We start from the raw sequence: 19,712 nt of genomic DNA on the forward strand, positions 1-19,712 counted from the left end.
ATTGATTAGATAAGAGGGTATACTTAGTTCCAGATGCCATCTATTCATCTTCTCATATTTTTATCTGACAGATCATTCCCAGCCTTGGAACAAGTTTTTTCCCCTTTTTTGATCCGAATTTAAAGCCTCTTCTAAAAAAAAGCCCAAACCCTTTGGCCCATTAGCCTACAGCAACATTAGTCAGTCTGATGCTAGAGCAATAAAACATAGTGATCTGGGCAGCTCACAGGCAACCATGAAGGGACACAATGATCAGGAATGTAGACTATGTTTAGGAATGTACTACTTGAGTATTGTAAACACTTAGTCACCACGGCACCTCACTGACCTGTAGAGTTTTATTTAAACCCCTTACATTCATCTGATAAATAGGGGAATATCAACAGAACCAAAGCCCAACCGAAGGCATCTTTAAATACAGAACAGATCTTTAAAATAAGGGGAAAGTAATTATTACAACGCTCTGTTATTATTCGTCATGCGGTTCATCCCCCCCCCCCCAAACATTACTTGCACAGCAACATCCCAGTTTAGGGAAAGCATGCAAAATTGCATTCAGACACAAACACACGATTGTGCTTGTGTGTACATTTCACAAATACGTTCATTTCGACTAGATCTCTGCGCTTTCCAGAGACAGGTCACTGGGCCAAATGGACCAAAGCTGTATACCAACCAGTATTCTCGCTCCGCTCTGAAGTCGACCAGGTAACCTTGCAAGAACCAGATCACTAACGCAGTGATCTCTGTTGGCTTAAAAAACAAAACCAAAAACGGCAACAACTCCAAAGCTTGCCCACCCTGAGCTCCCTTAGAGGAAGGATGAGAGTGAAGCGTGGCGAAGCAAGGGAGAGCCCAGCGTGCACGGCGCTGTTCGGAAGAGACTCAAGCAGCTGGCACGCAAAACCCACACGTAATTCAAAACAAGGAGATTGAATCCACAAGAGAGTGACGTGGTAACGAAGAAACAAGGACAGCGACTGGCTAGCTGTGGCCGTTCATGGGGTGGGGAGCAAGACAAGCGCCCCACAGACCCAAGGATGAGCCTGATACTCTCTTCCCACGCAGGGCAGACCTGCGGTGGGCTTTTCCCGCCCCCCTCCTAATTAGCACCCCCCCCCAATCCCAGGTGTCCCACGCACACCGTCCCTCCATTACTTGCTCGCCCCTCTTCTCGCCCTTAAAACCGGGTTTCCATTTCAGGAGGCAGCAAAACACGCAACCCCGCGGAGGCTCCCCTAAGGGAGGCGGGAGGAACGAGGACCCCGCCAGCGGCCGCTATGGCAGCTTCGGCTTCCTTCTCCCCTCACCTGAGGTCGCGAGGCTTCCGGGCAGCCCCTCGCGCCGGCACAGCTGGGCTCAGAATGGACATCGAACGAAGCTACCTGTGACCCGGCTGCGGACTCCGGAGACTCAGCCCGGCGGCGACGGCGAGAAGGTGAGCACCACAGAGCCCCGCAACGCCTAGAAGGGAGCCTGACCACGGAGAAGAGGCAGACTAGAGCGTCGCCCCAGCAACAGCGGTGCCGGAAACGGAAGTGGGAGCCCGAGCCCGGCCGCTAAAGTCGTCCGGGTGCCGCGCATGCTGGTCGGCCTCGTACCCCGCAAGGTCACCCACGTGCGGGATGCTGCGTTCGGCGGTGGCGGCCTTGGCCCCGTCGGGCCTGCCGGGGCGCCCGTTGCTGCTGACGGCTCTGAGCCTGTCGCCTGGGAAGCGGCTCTCTTCGCAAGGCCCGGCGGGTCAGAGCGAGCAGCGCCGCGGCCCGGCAAAGCCCCGCTTCCCTCCTCTGCGGATCCCCGAGGAGGCCGAAACGACCCGCTTGGTGGCGGAGAAGGCGCGGGCCCCGCCGCCCCTGCGAAGGTTCATCGCCTGCCCCGACCTCGCGCGCGCCGTGGCCTCCAGTCTGCAAAGCGGGAGGGGCTCCGAGGGGCCGGAGACGGTGGTGCTGGAATGCGAGCCAGGTGAGGGTTAGAGACGCTTGGTCCTCTTTACCTGTTACAGTGGTACCTCGGGTTACATAAGCTTCAGGTTACATATGCTTCAGGTTACAGACTCCGCTAACCCAGAAATAGTGCTTCAGGTTAAGAACTTTGCTTCAGTATGAGAACAGAAATCGTGCTCCGGAAGCGCAGCAGCAGCAGGAGGCCCCATTAGCTAAAGTGGTGCTTCAGGTTAAGAACGGACCTCCGGAACGAATTAAGTACTTAACCCGAGGTACCACTGTACTTCGACTTCTGCATCACTCGCTGCACCAGCAGTGCCCCGGGATCTTATTGCTAAGAGTTGGAAGGGACCCCAAGGGCCACCTAGTCTAGTCTTGTAATGCAGGAATCCTGCCCGCCACCCTCCCTGTTTGGGCTTGAACCACCAACCTTCTGGTTAACAGCCAGATGCACTGACCGATTGCGCCACCTGCAAATAATTCTTTTAGAATAAAGAAACAGGGTGTTTTCAAAGTAGGAACCTAGGAGAAAAGTATTATACCGAGTCACACCTTTAGTTGATCTAGTTCTGTATTATCAACAACACTAGCTGGCAGTGATTGCCTGCAGTTTCAGACCAGGGCCTCTCCCAGTTCTACCTGGAGATGCCTGGAAATGGCATCTTCTGCATACATTCTGCCTGTGTGTGACGGGACTTGCCCAATATATAGGCAGTGTTCCAGAGTGTTTGCCAACAGTATCTCAATTACTTTCGGAGCCTAGATTTTAACCAAATGTTTTTCTGTCTTGTGATTCCGTACCTTGACTGTTAGGCTATTGGATTAGACAGTACTAAGGAAACTCCCATTAGCATCTAAGGCCCAATTGTTCCTTCCCCTTTTTCTCTTGTGAAACTCACCCCCGTTTGCTCTCCTGGCAAATGGAACAGTAAAACTAATGAACAAAATCTTCCACAGAACCTACATACAGCGTTAAGCTTACAAGGTGAACTTCAAAACTCTCTGTTGAATGCAGTGCAAGGCATTTCTTGAAGTTTCAGTTGCCAATTAATTAGGCATCTCTAATTGAAATAAGATCTGCGAAAGAGAGCTTTCAAAATCATGATCAAATGAATGCATATTGCAACATATGGGACTTCTTAGTTCTGAAAAAAAGGCAAGTATGGTGAGACATGGCAAAGGCAAATAAAATTATGCATGATATGGAGAAAGTGAGTACAGAGACATTTTCCCCATTCATAATACTAGAAGCTGGGGTCATCTAATGCAGCTGAATGTTGTAAGATTCCAAGCAGACATCTACTGCTTAACACTGTGCATAGTTTAACCATGGAATCTGCTAGCCCAAGATGTAGTAATGGCCACTAACTTTGACAACCTTCTAAGGGGGTTTCATGCAAAATGAATCTTATCGGTAGCTACTAGTGATGATGGCTGTTCACTACCTTCAGAATTTGAGGCAGTATGCCACTGAATGCCAGCATCTGGAGAGTACAAGGGAGAGTACTGTTGCGCTCACGTCCTCCTTTGTGGCTTTTGGTTGGCCACTGTGAGAACAGGATACTAGTCTAAATGGGCCTTGGTCTGATATCACCTGAGATATTTCATTTTGAATATAAATGTCCCACAGTTTTTTTTATAAAATTTGTTGTTGGTGACTGCTGGCTGTCGAGAGAAATATGCTGGCAGAAACCCCAAAGTATATCAAGTTGGCCATTGTTTTCCTCCAGTTGTCTTCAGCTGAAGGTTATACTATTGAAAAGTTGTCCCTTCAATAGTTTTTTTAAAATTCACATTTCCTGCAATTTTTATTTCTTCTTTATGGTTGTATATAATATGTTGCCAACCTAGCAGTTCGAAAGCACTCAAGGTGCAAGTAGATAAATAGGTACCGCTCTGGTGGGAAGGTAAATGGTGTTTCCGTGCGCTGCTCTGGTTCACCAGAAGCGGCTTAGTCATGTTGGCCACATGACCCGGAAGCTGTACGCCGGCTACCTCGGCCAATAAAGCGAGATGAGCACCGCAACCCCAGAGTTGGTCACGACTGGACCTAAAGGTCAGGGGTCCCTTTACTATAGTATGTTGCAAGGGATATAATCCAGTGTAGTCCCTTGAGAAGTTTTGCATGTTTACATTCATATTTATATTTTTCTCTTCTTAACTTACAGGGCCTTTGGGTTCTTCTTGGTCATTCTTTTAAACTAAAACTGTGTTTAACCCTGGATTTTTATTTTTTTTAGGTCCTGGAGTCTTAACCCGAACATTACTCAATGCTGGTGCCCATGTGATAGCTCTGGAGAGTAATAAGTCATTTGTTCCTGATTTAGAGGTAGGTTTGTACATGGGGGACTGAAATTTGTGGCTAAACGAAAAGATAAGGAGATGATTGATGGTTTAGATTTAGAACCTGGACCTCTCACAAAAATCTGTAAAAGGACAAAAATGAGAGATTTAATTTATCTCAAAGTATATTGTTTTCCTGACAGGTTAGTCATTGATTGTTCTTTTTCTTTTTCTATTTTTTGTTTTATTTTGGTTACAAGTATGTCTCTATCACTCAATTTATCGTAATTTTTTTTTTAAACCAAGATTTTATTTTATTTTATTTAAAACCAAGATAAAGGCACAGGATAAATCCCAGCATCTCCTGTTAAAAGGTCTTGAGCAGCAGCTCTGGAAAAATCACTGCATGAGACGTTGGAGAGAGGCTGCTCTCTGAGTAGACAATACAGTATTTGGCTAGATGAGTTAATAGACTGACTCAGTTAAAACAAATTCAGATGTTAATTTCACCTTCTAATGATTTGTTTCTGTTTAGTCTCTGAAGGAAAAAGCAGATGGGCAGCTAGAAGTGGTGCATTGTGACTTTTTCAGATTGGACCCTATGGGTATTGGATCCTTGAAGCCACCTTTTATGTATTCTGAAAGACTTTTTGAGAACTTGGGCATCTTAACAGTTCCTTGGACAGCAGGTACTTAAAATTGGTACATATCAACTGTAGATAATTAGCAGATCAATATTTAATTGTTTCTATTTGGCTTTTTCCATTTGGTGTGCTTGAGGCAGATATCTTCAGATGAAACAGCAGCAGTTAAATACATTGTAAAATGGCACCTGTTAAACACGTTTTTCCAAAGCTTTTTAAGAAGAGGAAAGTTTTCATGGCTTGCCTAAAGCCACTGCTTCCCAAGGGAGTGTTCCGTAACTGCTTTGGGAACTATTATGATCCAAAGGTTGTATATAAATATAAAAATCACTGTGGTGCCACTGTGGAGATAGCCCTGTATCTTGTGGATTGCCAATCTAATATTTGAATGTTAAAGCCTCACTAGAGGATTTAAGAGGTCTCATATGAAAGGTAGCAATATTCAAGGCATTAATTAAGTGGAAGTTATTTTTGTAATGATTCTGCTATTGTCTATTTATTTGGTGGTTATTTTATTTAGTAGCGGTGAACATATACATTTTTTTCATTCATTTTGGTTGATTTTCTGTACAGATGTTCCTCTAAAAGTGATTGGAATTGTGCCACAAAGAAAGGAAAGGAACCTGATTTGGAAGCTTCTCTATGCCTTATATGAACGCAGTTCTATATATAAATACGGAAGAACAGAACTGAACCTCTTTGTCAGTGAAAAAGAATACAAGGTATTTATAACAAAAAAAAAATTCCTCCCAGTAGCACCTTAAAGACCAACTAAGTTAGTTCTTGGTATGAGCTTTCGTGTGCATGCACACTTCTTCAGAAGTGTGCATGAAGAAGTGTGCATGGACACGAAAGCTCATACCAAGAACTAACTTAGTTGGTCTTTAAGGTGCTACTGGAAGGAATTTTTTTTGTTTTGACTATGGCAGACCAACACGGCTACCTATCTGTAACAAGGTATTTATGTATAAGATAGCTTGATAATACGCTAGCTGCTATGTGGTTGTGTTAAAATAATCAAACATACTTTGTAAAAGTTATTTTAATGCAGTGTATAGATGTAATAATTATTTTAATTTTTAAGCAAAGAACATTTCTGTACTTGTCAGTTCCATGAACAAAAAAAAAGTTTTAATCGTATTGACAGCAAGTAGGGTAGTAATTATGTGTTGCACAGTCAATGAATAGATAAGTGCAGATTTTTAAAATTTATAATGAAACATAACCTTGGTTTTGATGCAAGTAGGAAAAATATAGGCTGCAGTTCTAAAAGATTTGGCTTCCTCTTTCAGTAGGCCAAATATCTGTGGACAATTTTTCAACAGAGGTTCTGTGCCTGTTAGGAAAATTTTATCCCATTTGGGGGGAAATGTACTTGACAAATATTCAGAGGAACAAAGCCCTTGTATTAAGTTTAGGTTCTCTGGACTAATTTCACAGAATATAATTAAGCTCTGGCAAGTATTGGGAGATGACAGTAATGATCAACAAGCACTCAGTGTAGCGGTGTGGGGTAAGGAACTGGAAAACCCAACTGTTGATTACAAACAAGAATTACTGAAAAACTTAATCTAATCAAGTCCTGCTGCTTCAATAGAGTTAATCCAGAATGATCCATTTTATATGTAAATGATTTATCTGCATATAATGCTTTTTGGTCACTTACATCACTTTCCTGTTACTAAGAACTTTTTAAATTTATCATTTGCTTTTCACTACTGCCTATCAGTTGCAATAAGGTATGGGAAGTGTTGTTTGCCATAAAACTCTGGAATAATTTTACTAATCCATGGCATCTCTCGTCCGAAGGAATGGTTTACTCATCTGCTCAGCTAATATTACATTAAGGTGGAGCTCTGTAACAAAATGTTGGTATAGTCCTGGTGCGCATGTAAAACTGGTGACTGGGGTTTGTGTGTGAATTTTTTAAAGATAAAAAATGAGTGTTTGTGCTCTAACTTGGGTCTTACTTCATGTGCAAAACACACTGAGATAGGTTGTGGTTTTGTTTTTGTTTTTTTGAGCATTTGAAAGTTCAAAATCAGTAAGACATGGGGCTTCTGAATGCAGTGGCGTGATTTGGCTTGGGGAGAGGTCTGAGGGGGCAGTTTAAATAAATTGAACTTTGCTCCACTCCAAGAGGAATCCAAAAGAGCCCCAGCCCTACCTCTGACCTGCAGTATTAATGGTGGACTACATTATGGGGCTACTGTAAGCTCCTCTGGCTCCCCATAGCTCTCCAACCTGCAATAAGGGTATAGCAGTGAACTGTATCCCAGGTTTCTCTCCCAGCCCAGCTTGAGGTACAGATGTACATTTTTTGTACTCTGTTTTAGCCAAACCTGCAGTAGGCATCTGCTGTTTTTATACAGTACTGCAGAGTTGTTGTAGACTACCCAGAGCCGTATTCATTGTTGTCATATAAACCCCAGGATTGTCATAAACCACTCTTCCCGGTAATCCCTTCTAACGTGAATGAACTGGTTTTGCTTTGAATCATCAACATTTCAAATATGAACTGAATTAGAAAGAGCAGAAACTCTATTCTTTGCCGTTACCTTGTGGGTATCTTATGTAATGGAATTGGGGTTGACAGCTTGGTACACAATCTGAGGTACATTAAGATAATTGGATTCTCCATTGATTTCTGTTCCTGATAACAATTTAAAATACCAGAAAATGAGCTAGTGGATATTGCTGTTTTTGCTCTATAAAGACGGACACTCTCCCTAGATGGTCGGAAATAGAATATTAGATTATATAATAATAGTACTCAGAACTATAGAAACTGCTTTGGAAGAAAGGTAACAGTAGTACAGATACTGAGTTGGCACAGTTTCGTATTTTGACTCATGACTCAAAATAGTACTGTAGTTCTTTTGTGGCATAACAGTGCTTCTAATATAACCTTGGACACGTGAGACTTGTACCTTGATTCAACTTTCAGATGCTACTGGGAACTTCCTGCTTTAATCAAGTCTTTCTTCCATTGTTCATGATAAAGTCAGAAATTTTGCATAAATATAAATGCTGCTTTTTTTCCTTGCCAGACTCTTGTTGCAAAGCCTGGGGAAACAAGAATCTATCAAGCACTAAGTGTACTATGGCAAACAGCCTGTGACATTCAGCTTCTGCGTATGGTGAGTGTTTAATACATGCAATGGATAGTAATGCAATAATACAGCTCTTATGGCTCTTAATGGTAAGGTGATATTTCTATTGTGCCAGGATTCACTTGGCTGGAAACTACTCCCACCCACCTGCTTGTAAGCAGGAAGCGCTTCCACCTGTCCACAGGTGAGGATGTGCCTTCAAGGGATGCCACTCAGAAGGGTCCCTTGATCTTGTGGAGCAGCTTTTTGTTTTGCAGGCATGCAATAGGAAGCAAATATTTAAATACCGTATTTTTCGCTCCATAAGACGCACCAGACCATAAAGCGCACCTAGGTTTGGGAGGAGGAAAACAAGAAAAAAATATTCTGATCCCAGAAGCCACAACAGCAAGAGGGATCTGGCTTCTGGGATACCGTGTGGCTGTTCTGGCCTCTGGGATAACTGCGCCAAGCCTCTTCAGGGCAGCGGGATGAAGGCTCTCCCTGCCCAAAGACGCTGCGCACGGCTAAGGCAGAAGCCAGGACAGGCGCGTAGCTGAAGGGGTGCTGCACAGTTCTCCTTCTCTGCGCAGCACCTCTCCTTTGCAGGAGAGGCACTGCGCAGAGAGGGAGAACTGCCCAGCACCTCTTCAGCAAAGAAGCGTTTGGATTTGATATCCCGCCTTTCACGCCCCTTCAGGAGTCTCAAAGCAGCTAACATTCTCCTTTCCCTTCCTCCCCCACAACAAACACAGGTGAGTGGGGCTGAGAGACTTCAAAGAAGTGTGACTGGCCCAAGGTCACCCAGCAGCTGCATGTGGAGGAGTGGAGAAGCGAACCCGGTTCCCCAGATTACGAGACTACCGCTCTTAACCACTACACTACATTGGCTCTCTGGAGAAGGAACAGAAGGGTCTCCTTCTGTACCTCCTCCCGCTTCGCTGAACGGGCGTTGCACAGCTCTACCTCTCTGCCCAGCGCCATTCGCTGCATAAGACACACTCACATTTCCCCTTACCTTTTAGGAGGGAAAAAGTGCATCTTATGGAGCGAAAAATACGGTACCTTGTGTGTAAAAGGAAGATTACCCATGGCACTTTAGGTCGCATTCTTCCAGATCTTTGTCATAATTTCTCAAGCAGTTATTTTGTCATTTCCTTAGCACTTATTGCTGTACAAATGCTTACATTCTTAATCAGAAGCCAAAGAGCTACATGTGGTGCTCATGTATGATCTGAACACCACATGCTTCACTGATTGGGAACCTTGAACTGCCCTGAATAGGTACTGCTGAAAGTTGAGGGAACCTCTAGAGCAGGTGTTCCCAAACTGGCCTGTGGACCACCAGTGCTCTGTGGCATGTCTTTATTGAATATTCATACTAAGTTGCATTACTGTTCCCTTCTTTCTAGGAGCCTTGGCCTTCATTTTTGACTAATTCAAAAAATGGTGGACTCTCTATACCAAAGAGTGTGGTAAGCTAAACATACTTGAATTCTTAAGGAAATGCTGTGTGAATGCAGACATTCTCAGATTCATTGAACTATTGTCCAGATTGCTGTTTTAGTGAGGGATACACAGGCTCATTCAGCTATGCACTTATCAATCAGCTCTCAGTCTCCAAAATGCTTTTCACGTAAGCCAAATCTATATTGGTAGGGCTAGTGTCAGCAGCATCATTGAAAATCCAGGTTGCAAAACATCTTTGTTGCTAAATTTTGCAATAATTGCCACATCATTGTCATTGAATGGGGTTGGGGGTTGTTAATATGGTGATCCAAACAAAATTGGTGCACATTATGCAAAATCCTGACTAGTGAACAAACTAGCATTTATTGGACCTCAGTGAAGGTTTGATTTTGCTTGGTAGCAGCCCAGTGGAACAGGGAGTAAAGCTTACACACACACACACACACACACACACAGAGAGAGAGAGAGAGAGAGAGAGAGAGAGAGAGAGAGAGAGAGAGAAATGATGAACTTCCTACTAGAGATGAATGGTTAGTCAAACTTACAGAATATGTGGAATTAGCCTCTCTTTCTGAAAGAATCAGAGACAAACCTAGACAGGAGTTCATTCTAGAATGGGATAATTTCAAGAACTACTTGAAAAATAGTAGTAATATAAGCATGGTAGTTGCCTTTGAATGATTTCTGTAAATAATATAAAGGAAAATTACATCAAAATAGAAAAGAGAATTTTTACAAATAATAATGACAAATTAAAGTAATATGTTTATTACAAAGGGAAACATGGAGAGAATGGGAGGTCTTACGTTTGTGTAGAAAACACGTAGTTGAAATTATATGTAATTTTGTTAGTGAACATAGATATCCTTATTGGACTGACTGAAATGAAGATACATGTTGTATATATATATGGAAAATGATTAATAAAGCATTTAAAAATTGAAAGAGAGAGAGAGCAAGAGCAAAGAATACCAATTGTAACTGTAATAGTAGCTGGATGGCCATCTGTCAGGGATTCTTTAGTTGTGATCCCTCCATTACATGGGTTGGGCTGGATGAGCCTTGGAATCTCTTTCAGCTCTAGCATTCTATGATTCTATGTGTTATTCAGTTTATTGATCTGGAAAGAAATGAAAAATGGAAATGATATGAAATAGAATTATGAATCATACAGTAATATAGAAAATGGAAAAATTATATATGTGTGTGTGTGTGTGTGTGTGTGTGTGAATTAATACAGTATTCAGTAAAATATGATTAAATGTTTAGCAATTGGGTATGATTTGCATATGTGTTAACATTTGTCATTGAATTAAAAAGCAGCATTGACAAGGCAATCAATCTAGATAAGTAACAATTCCTGTCTCCCTCCAGCCCATCTAGTTGTACAATAATTCTAAGTTCCTAGCATACTAGAGCAATCAAAATTCATAGTTGTCAAACAGGGTGGTAGACCAAATCCAGTCCTTAGAGTGGGCAAACCAGATAGCAGCACAAAAAGCAGAAAGGATAATCTAGACAAACTGGGTATGTATTTTGTAACAGTCAGCAACAAGATCAGAGGGTTGGGCATTTCCATCGGATAAACATTCCATCAATTTCACTGTTTATATGGGCAGATCCACATAAAGCATGGACTAAGAATTACCATAATTCATCAGGGGAGGGAATGAGCAACTGGGACCCCTGTTGCATGAGGGGTTCCCCACACACTGACCTATGATACACTTGCAGTGTTGGTCAGGTAAAAGACACATGAATTAAATTCTTATATTAATATGTTTTTTTTGTGTGTGTGTTATATGCAGCTGCTACAGAATGACCACTTATGCTTAATACGCCTGACGCCACGGAAGAATTTGTTTACAGACAGCTTGACAACTAGTAATTCAAGAATATTTGTTGTGATGGTGAAGCAGTGCCTTGCTAAAAGCAAGACTAAACTAATAGATAAATTAAAGTAAGTAAAAGTCTATTTCTTTAGCTGACATCCAGCGTGGAAAAGAATTTAGTCGGATATGGCACTTGGCGTAAACCTGAACAATATTATGTAGAATTTGCTTAAGTTTCAAAACGCTGCACATCTTTAGATGTGTGATGTTTGGGAAGACTAGTCAGCTTTGTGGCTGGATACCTGAGCCCAGTGGCTGGCAGCCAAGTGGTTACTGAGCCAGTTTGACTTTTGAATTTTTTAAAACAGCAGAGGGCCTCCGTCCCATTGCCATATCAAATACTAAGTTTAAAAGCTGCTTTTATTTAAACATGGGGGGTTATTTGGCATGGAAAACACAAGGCCAAAGCCCTTTGGGAATGTAGAACTGGTTGCTTGGTTCTTTGGATCCTGAACAAAGATCTATTTTAGGTATGCCTAAGGTAGGAATGTTTACTCTGAACAGGACTCACAGTGCCATACCAAAAGCTGCTTCTGGAATTTCTTTCATTGCAGCAATAAGAAAAGGGAGGCTGGTGCTTGATAAACTTAAGTTCCAACCAACGCCAGAGTAATAATAATAATAATAATATAATATTTATACCCCACCCATCTCGCTGAGTTTCCCCAGCCACTCTGGGCGGCTTCCAATCAAGTGTTAAAAACAATATAGCATTACATATTAAAAACTTCCCTAAACAGGGCTGCCTTCAGATGTCTTTTTAAAAAAAGATAGCTGCTTATTTCCTTCACATCTGAAGGGAGGGTGTTTCACAGGGTGGGCACCACTACCACTACTGAGAAGGCCCTCTGCCTGGTTCCCTCTAACCTCACTTCTCGCAATGAGGGAACCACCAGAAGGCCCTCGGCGCTGGATCTCAGTGTCCGGGCTGAACGATGGGGGTGGAGACGCTCCTACAGGTATACAGGACCAAAGCCGTTTAGGGTTTTAAAGGTCAACACCAACACTTTGAATTGTGCTCGGAAACGTACTGGGGTTTCAATATTGGCCATTTTATGTTTTAGACAGTCTTCATTTGTATACATGTATCCTCAAAAGCATCCTGGAAACATGCTGTGATGCATTAACTTAAACACTGAAATCAGCGTTTGCGTTTTGGGGTTGCATGATGGTGACAAGAGACCCTGTGTTGCATAATTAGTTTAGCCATTGGAGTTATATTCACAATTTAACCATTAATGGAAAATAATGACGTTTCAAGGAATGAAATCTGATGAGATCCATGTTAAAGTTTGGCTTTGTTTTAATAAGGTACTAAGCGGCATTATCTTTAACTATCCCATTGTGACCGATTCCCTCTCCCCCCGCCTTTCTTCTATTTCAGTTTATGGAGTTCCCAAGGTGGGAAGGAATTGTTGAGACAGTTGGAGATACCAGAAAACATCACAACGGGTAGTCTGTATCCAGAGCAGTACAAAAGCCTTTTTGAGATTATGGAACAAGCTAATGAATTTGACCAAAGCTGGCTCTATGATGAAGATTTTTTGGAGGATAGCAGGGGCATCAATTTTTAATCTGAAACTGGTTTATTTTGAATAGGAGCTTGTTATGGTGCAAATGATAGTGGCTTGAAACCTCTTTATCAGTGAGGATAATTTAGTTGATAAATTATCAGGTGATAAATGATGAAGGTAATACCACATAAAAATTCAACATCTTACACATGCCCAATTTGTCCTCCATGGGAAATTTCATGTCATTGCATTTTCTAAGGTGCAAGGCAAAATCCTTTGTTGTTCAAAACATAGTGAACTGTTTTCAGTCCTGTTATTATTCCTTGTATTACAGCAGAGCTACTTTTGGAATATAAGGCAAACATGGCATACACTGCAGTTTGCCTCAAAAATAAACATAAAGCTTGAAATGCATAGACTTGCACACTTAAAAAAACCACCAGGTACTGTAAACCAAAAATTTGCCAAAAGAAGCAAGAAAAAGTGTATTTCTGGTTTAAAGACTTGTGCTCAAATACTTGAGTTACTCTAGAACTGGCCCCCACATGGAAAAATGTTTGCAAAACTTTCTCTGCCTTTATATATATATATTGTATAAACTTATGTAAATAGTATATAGTGAATGCACTTCAGTTATCCTGTTTTCTGACCAGGATGTTAACTACTATGTAAACTAAAAGAGGTTTGTCTCATCAGAAACCTTTTTCTAATTTATAAAAATGTAAATATTTTCATTAAAAATGCAATAAAACACTGTTTCTAGTCAAGAGACTGATTTCCTTTTGCAACTGTTTCGTCCTGTCTACCCAGGCCCTTGTACACTGCTGTTGAAGAGCTGTATGAAAATTTCTCAAATATAATTGCCCGAATCAAATTAAGTAATTCTGATAATGCAGAAATTTCCATCTGTACAGCAAAACTTTCCCCTTGCTCGCTCTTCCCTTTTTCCACTTCATTCTCCCCAAATCTGCTCTAGAGGGCTGGGGAAGAGGAAGGGAACTTGTACATCCGAAGTCCTTGTTCTAAGAACTATTTTGTTGTTTGACTACCATAGAGGGGCGGGGAAAAGATACTGCAAGCTTCTTTGTGGATACTGTTTGTGCTGTTGAGGATGTATATAAAGCCAAAGACAGTTGGGAAATGGGGGAGGAGAGATTACTAAAATGGAAGGACCTGTAATCACTCCTTGTACAAGAAAATCTGCAATCATGAGAAATGAATGTAGGATGGTGAAATTTATTATTATTAGATTAACTAGTACGTCCTAGGGTGAGTTACAGTAATTTAAAAGTAGTTGAACTCCTGTTTTGTTTCTTTAAAATGTGTTGGATTCAGAGAAAAGCTGCAATTCTGCAAAGTACTTACCTGAATTCAGTGATGACTTACTTCTGAGTAGACATGTACAGAACTGCATTGTAAGTTAGCTGCACTTAAGTTTCATTTGATTTCAGTGGGAATTAACAGCAGTCCAATTATACCTGCTCTGAAGTAAGTCTAATGTCAGTGGAGCTTACTCCCAAGTAAGTAGGGGTAGTATTGCAGCTTAAGTCATTACTAACTTTTCACATTTATTGAGATGCAATTAATGAAGACTGCAGTTCTGTGCTCTTACTTGGGAATAAGCAACACTGAAAACTATGAGCTTCCTTTTGAGTATTATGATGATTATTTACTTGTTGCATTGTACAAAATGTTTGTCTCAAAGCGACTTACATTTTTAGAAAAACCCCAATATTAAAATATATCAAAAAATTAAAACATCTAAAAGTGCTCATTCAGCAAGTACACATATATAGGATTGTGATATTAAACTGAACCCTACCAATAATTCCTTTCCAACTTTTCCCAAGTGCCCAAGCCAGTTTACAGCGTTATATAAGTAACATTATGTAAACCACTAACAGGCAAAGCAATCCTTAATGTGTGGGACAACTAATATGCTAGATCAATGCTTCAGAAATAAAATACACTGAAACATATTTGCGTGGGGTGGGGGCAGGAAGGAAGGAAGGAAGAGGCAGGCGGTGTGCTGATAAAAACAATTATAGCCGTAATACAGGGAACATGCTGAAAATATTTTGAAAACTACTGCTGAACATCAAGAAACGGGACATAGATAACTGGCCTTTTAAATTGTGAGTTGGACCCTGACTTTCAGTGGCCCACATTAGTAATACCACAACCATTTTCTTGTTTTTTAAGATCAGGAGAATGATTGGGGGTGGCAGAAGAATGGTAGAATTATCCATTACAATACACACCTAGTTCTTCCAGTCAACATGGTTGGAAAAATCTAATCTTAATTTAACAACCTGGTGAAAGTGCTCAGAAAACTTTTGATGTCTGACTGTTGCATTATTTAAGGAGGGACAATTTTTCCTTTGAGAATAAGGAGTCATATTGCATTGCAAAGTAGAATCGGTTACCTGTAGCAAACACTATTCTTAGCAACATGATCTCATTTGACAACGATACAATGTCATGCTAGTAAGTCACAAAGAACACTGTACAGGAGCAACATTATACAACTATCCTAGAAGGTCAGATAATAATCTAAAACACTATCTTCATTGGGCAGAGGGCTTTATTAATACAAATATGCAGAGCCTGAAATTATATAACAAAAAGGTCTTGAAATAGGCTGTTGAAACATTTGTATTGTTTTACCTGTAGATGTTTACAACTATATTAAAATCCAGAGATGAATTAAGGTGTTCATTAAAAAAAGCAAATAACATATCTTAGCACCTTACACTATTTTAAATAAATCCACTTTTGTAGAGTATCTCTTTAGTTTGACTCTGCATATTAATATTTGAATCAAAGTGAAAGCAGGAAATAGCTAAGGAATCTGAGAAATTGTGTTGTTGTGCCACCTGCCTGTCATTTGGAATGTGTGCTAGTTTACAGTCTTTCTAGGCAAAGGACACTCTCTAACAAAATTTATATATTGCTTGACTGTAAAGATAAAAATAAAATAGCTACTAATGTAAGCATTAGCCATGTTGTGCTGTTTCCAGGACAAATGCAAACTGTAGGTCACAACAATCCAAAACAAGATAACATTGCATTTTCCATTTGTAAGCAAAAGATGGTAAGATGATTTTTTTAAAAAAAAAAATATTTTATTTTTATCCTATTGTCCCACCCCAGGAGCTCAGAGCTCCTACATTTTATTCTCATAACAACCAATAAGGTAACCTAAGCTGTGATGTTACAATCCTAAAGTCACTCATTCTTTGATGCCTTTTCAGTGCAGTTTGCGGCTGAGTGAAGAGCTGAATGTATGCCCAAGTTCTAAATCTAACATTCTAGTTACCGCACCACACTGAGTTTCAGTTGAGGGCACACTTCACACCATTCTCATGTGTATCTTCAAACCTGTGTTCATGTGTCTCCAAAATACTTCTTTTCCAAATTATATTTGATATGCACAAGTTCCTCAAGCCCAGGATTGGGGGGACTCACTTCTGTGGCAGACCACGTGTTTTGCATGCATGGAGTTTTGGGTTCAGTCTCTGGTATCTTGGCCCAAGGAAACAGAAAACAGCATTCAAATTGCAAGTAAGCCAAACACATAATAGTAATTTCTTTGTATTTTAAAAATACTTTTAATCTTAATAATCTGGATTGCTGGTATTAAAGGGGTTGGCAAATTGCCCTTCTTGAAGAGATATCTCCTACGTATACGTATCTAAAGGGCAGAGCTCAAATTTGACCTATGGCAATTTTTTGACCTATGTCACTTGGTAACTCAATGCCATCACTATATACAAATATCCGGATCATTTAAGACTATAGAACTTTTATTCTCAGTATGATGGAACTCACTGGTGAAGAATACAGTACTTTAAAAAAATAAAATCTTATTTGTAAAGGGAATCTTTGTACGAGTTAATAATTTATTATCCTGTTAGAGCTCATCTGTATCTTTGTACTTCTGTCCTTCCAGGGCTGTGACACTTTACTGTTTTTTTTATTTCTGTCTTTCTTTCATGCTTTGTTATGTTGCAAGACTCTTTTCTGTCCTGCCCCCTCCCCTCCTGCAAGAGACCCACCAGGGAAGAAGGGGTGAATGAAGATCTACAGCAGGAAGAAGGGTGGGAGACCAGCAGCTCCTCTTATTCCTGAATAGGCCACTGTAGACGTGGCACTGGGCAGGGCTGCCAAGGAAGTGGCAGATCTGGCCTCCAAGAAGCACATGGCAGCAGCTGAGGTGGAAAAAGTGGGTGATGCATTTCTTGGAGGCTGGATGTGCTGCCTCCCGTCAACCGAGGCAGGAATTCACCTTGCCTCACGAGTGGGCCAACCCTGAGATTAAGGCTCCAGTCAGGTAAAGGTAAAGGTACCCCTGCCCGTACGGGCCAGTCTTGCCAGACTCTGGGGTTGTGCGCCCATCTCACTTAAGAGGCCAGGGGCCAGCGCTGTCCGGAGACACTTCCGGGTCACGTGGCCAGCGTGACATCGCTGCTCTGGCGAGCTAGAGCTGCACACGGAAACGCCGTTTACCTTCCCGCTGGTAAGCGGTCCCTATTTATCTACTTGCACCCGGAGGTGCTTTCGAACTGCTAGGTTGGCAGGCGCTGGGACCGAGCAGCGGGAGCGCACCCCGCAGCAGGGATTCGAACCGCCGACCTTTCGATCAGCAAGTCCTAGGCGCTGAGGCTTTAACCCACAGCGCCACCTGTGTCCCTAAGGCTCCAGTCCTAGCCCCACATTAATTCAGTATGTCTTACTTATGAGATGATGTTGGTTATGGTTGTGCTGTGACACAGATCTGTAAATGGGGATTGACATAGTAACTGTGGGCAATATCTTAAGGCAGTGGGCAGCTTAAATCTGATTTTGCAACCCGATGCCGAATATGTTTACTCAGAAGTAATCTCCATTGATTTGCTGAGGTTTATCTCCACGTTTCGGGTTGCAGCCCTAAATTGGGAAATTATTTCCCAGTGTGATTCTGGAAGAGCCTAGCCTCCTACAGACGGTGCAAGATATAATTCTAATTGCCCTTTTTCTTATTTAAAGCCCACATCCCCGAGTGTCTAAACCCTGTTTTTGGGGGGGAGGGGTGCACATGCGCTTCCCATCTTGCTGAGCTTGACGCCGCGGGGTGGGGGCGCCTTGAAGCCGAGCGCCTCTTGCCCGTACCAAAGATGGTTCCGGCGGCGACACGAGCGGCGTCACGTGGGGCCAGAGGCGGGAAGGGCCCTGTGGGCCCGGGCGCCTCTCTTCGCTCTGTGCAAGCGGCGATGGAGAAGTTTGCCAGCCCGGGCAAAGGCAACGGCCTGCGCTCCTCGAAGGCGGTGAAGCCGGGAGAGCTGCTGTACCGCGCGGAGCCCTTCGCTTACACCGTCAGCAAGAAGCGCCTGGGAGGCGTGTGCGAGCGCTGCCTGCGCAGGTATTGGCTGGGCTTCCCGAGCTCCGCGTCCCTCGCCGGGTCGGTCGCCCGCCCGCCCGCTCTCTCTGCCTTCTTTGGCTGGGCGGCGCTGCCGTGCTGCGAACATTTGCGTAGCGCAAGGCATGGTATTCATGCGCCGCAGCTCCCTTCCAGCACCGCCTTTCCTTGCTGCGGCTGTGGAGTCTCTTGCCCCTCAATACAGCAGGCAAAGGCGAATTGGCTGGAAGTGGGTGGGGCGGGAAAAGTGGTCCTGGCAAATGTAGCTGCTGTCTCTGGGTGGACTTAAACCCGGTGCTCTATTACTACTACTACTACTACTACTACTATTACAGTACTACTATTAGAATTAATATACCGCCCTATACCCAGAGGTCTCAGGGCAGTTCACAGAATAAAATCAAAATATAAAAGCCAATGTTTCAATGCTTCTTAAATGCATTTTAATGAAATGTACAAGACTGCTGATGTTTTAAGAACTGCACAGAAGTCTTCTTGCTTTGGATACACTTCTAAGTTACCAGTGAACTAATAAATTCACTGGTAATTTCTTTTGAGCAATATTTTTTAATGGTACAATCTGCTAGCAAGGCAATATTGCAATGTATACAGCTTTTGGCTGTTAAAACACCAACTTGGAATGTAAGGAAATAATTTAAAAATGGGAAATCTTTAAGTATTAATTCTCAAATATTTTACGATGATTTCAGAAATATGGGAGAGAATAGTTATTTACTATATACTGTTCCTTAGTATAGGTCATAAACAGAAGTGGTCCTGGTAACACTGTGAAGTAGCTGCTGTCTCTGGGTAGACTTAAACCTGGCGCAGTATTACTTCTTCTACTACTACTACTACTACTATTTGAATTTATATACCGTCCTAAACCCAGAGGTCTCAGGGCAGTTCATAGAATAAAATCAAAATATAAAACCGCAAAATACATAAATTAAAAAACAACAACCACCCAATAACCCCTCCCCCCAAAAAACCACCAACCACATTTTAAAAGGACACATAGGATGACAATCTAATCCACCAAAGGCCTGGTTAAAAAGGAACAGTATGTCTCATGCATAGACTGAGGCGGCCGCCTGGTATTGGAAACGTGCCACAGCCACTGAGACAGTGGTCATCCTCCTCATGGGGTGGGTTTGCATTTTGGCCAGATATGCACAAATTTAAGACCAATCTGTGCGCCCTGTAAGTTGGACTCCAGCTCTCATCAGCCCCAGAACAGCCAGTGGTCAGGGATTATGGGAACTGTATCCCAAGGATATGAAAGGCCAAAGGGTAACCACCCTTATTTTTAAGATGTGATGATGAAACAATGGGCCTCTCCTTACAAGATTATTCAGCACTTGATGGCTTGTGGCAGGATGCTGGAAGTGATGAAGAGTGTGAGGTGATATGAAAGTGCTCTTGTGTGGTGTTAGATTTGTGATGGCATATTTATACACGCAAGCTATGACTTGA

The 19,712-nt window shown here is 42.2% G+C and overlaps 3 protein-coding genes across 7 annotated transcripts in view; 2 read left to right on the forward strand and 1 right to left on the reverse strand.

Moving 5' to 3' along the window:
- Positions 1-1,257, reverse strand: part of CNST (consortin, connexin sorting protein) — a 40,810-nt gene extending 39,553 nt beyond the window's left edge. Inside the window, exon 1 of one of the 2 annotated variants that reach the window (XM_081905818.1) lies at positions 1,159-1,257. The gene's annotated coding sequence lies outside the window, so the exon portion shown is untranslated. Of the gene's footprint in view, positions 1-676; positions 745-1,158 lie in introns of those variants that run through there. The other variant, XM_081905819.1, reaches the window with a different exon arrangement.
- A 300-nt stretch (positions 1,258-1,557) lies between these two features.
- Positions 1,558-13,605, forward strand: TFB2M (transcription factor B2, mitochondrial). Its single transcript, XM_081905844.1, has 8 exons — positions 1,558-1,962; positions 4,184-4,272; positions 4,762-4,915; positions 5,444-5,592; positions 7,921-8,010; positions 9,375-9,437; positions 11,241-11,392; positions 12,709-13,605. Exons 1-8 carry the CDS (start codon positions 1,626-1,628, stop codon positions 12,896-12,898), a joined length of 1,224 nt encoding a protein of 407 aa, XP_081761970.1. The 5' UTR covers positions 1,558-1,625; the 3' UTR covers positions 12,899-13,605.
- A 4,389-nt stretch (positions 13,606-17,994) lies between these two features.
- Positions 17,995-19,712, forward strand: part of SMYD3 (SET and MYND domain containing 3) — a gene marked incomplete at its 5' end in the record, with an annotated part of 376,460 nt that continues 374,742 nt past the window's right edge. For all 4 annotated transcript variants that reach the window (XR_014166902.1, XR_014166903.1, XM_081905838.1 and 1 more), the window contains one exon: positions 17,995-18,239. Coding sequence is in view for 2 of the 4 variants with exons in the window: in XM_081905838.1 (XP_081761964.1) it covers positions 17,995-18,239 (245 nt within the window). The remainder of the gene's footprint in view (positions 18,240-19,712) is intronic.

The sequence above is a fragment of the Podarcis melisellensis genome, assembly GCF_964234715.1.
Source record: "Podarcis melisellensis genome assembly, chromosome: 3".
Lineage (NCBI taxonomy): Eukaryota > Metazoa > Chordata > Lepidosauria > Squamata > Lacertidae > Podarcis > Podarcis melisellensis.

Coding starts and splice junctions, on each gene's coding strand:
- TFB2M (XM_081905844.1), top strand. CDS start 1,626: ATGCTGCGTTCGGCGGTGGCGGCCTTGGCCCCGTCGGGCCTGCCGGGG. Junction 1,963..4,183: donor GGTGCTGGAATGCGAGCCAG/GTGAGGGTTAGA, acceptor TATTTTTTTTAG/GTCCTGGAGTCTTAACCCGA. Junction 11,393..12,708: donor AAACTAATAGATAAATTAAA/GTAAGTAAAAGT, acceptor CTTCTATTTCAG/TTTATGGAGTTCCCAAGGTG.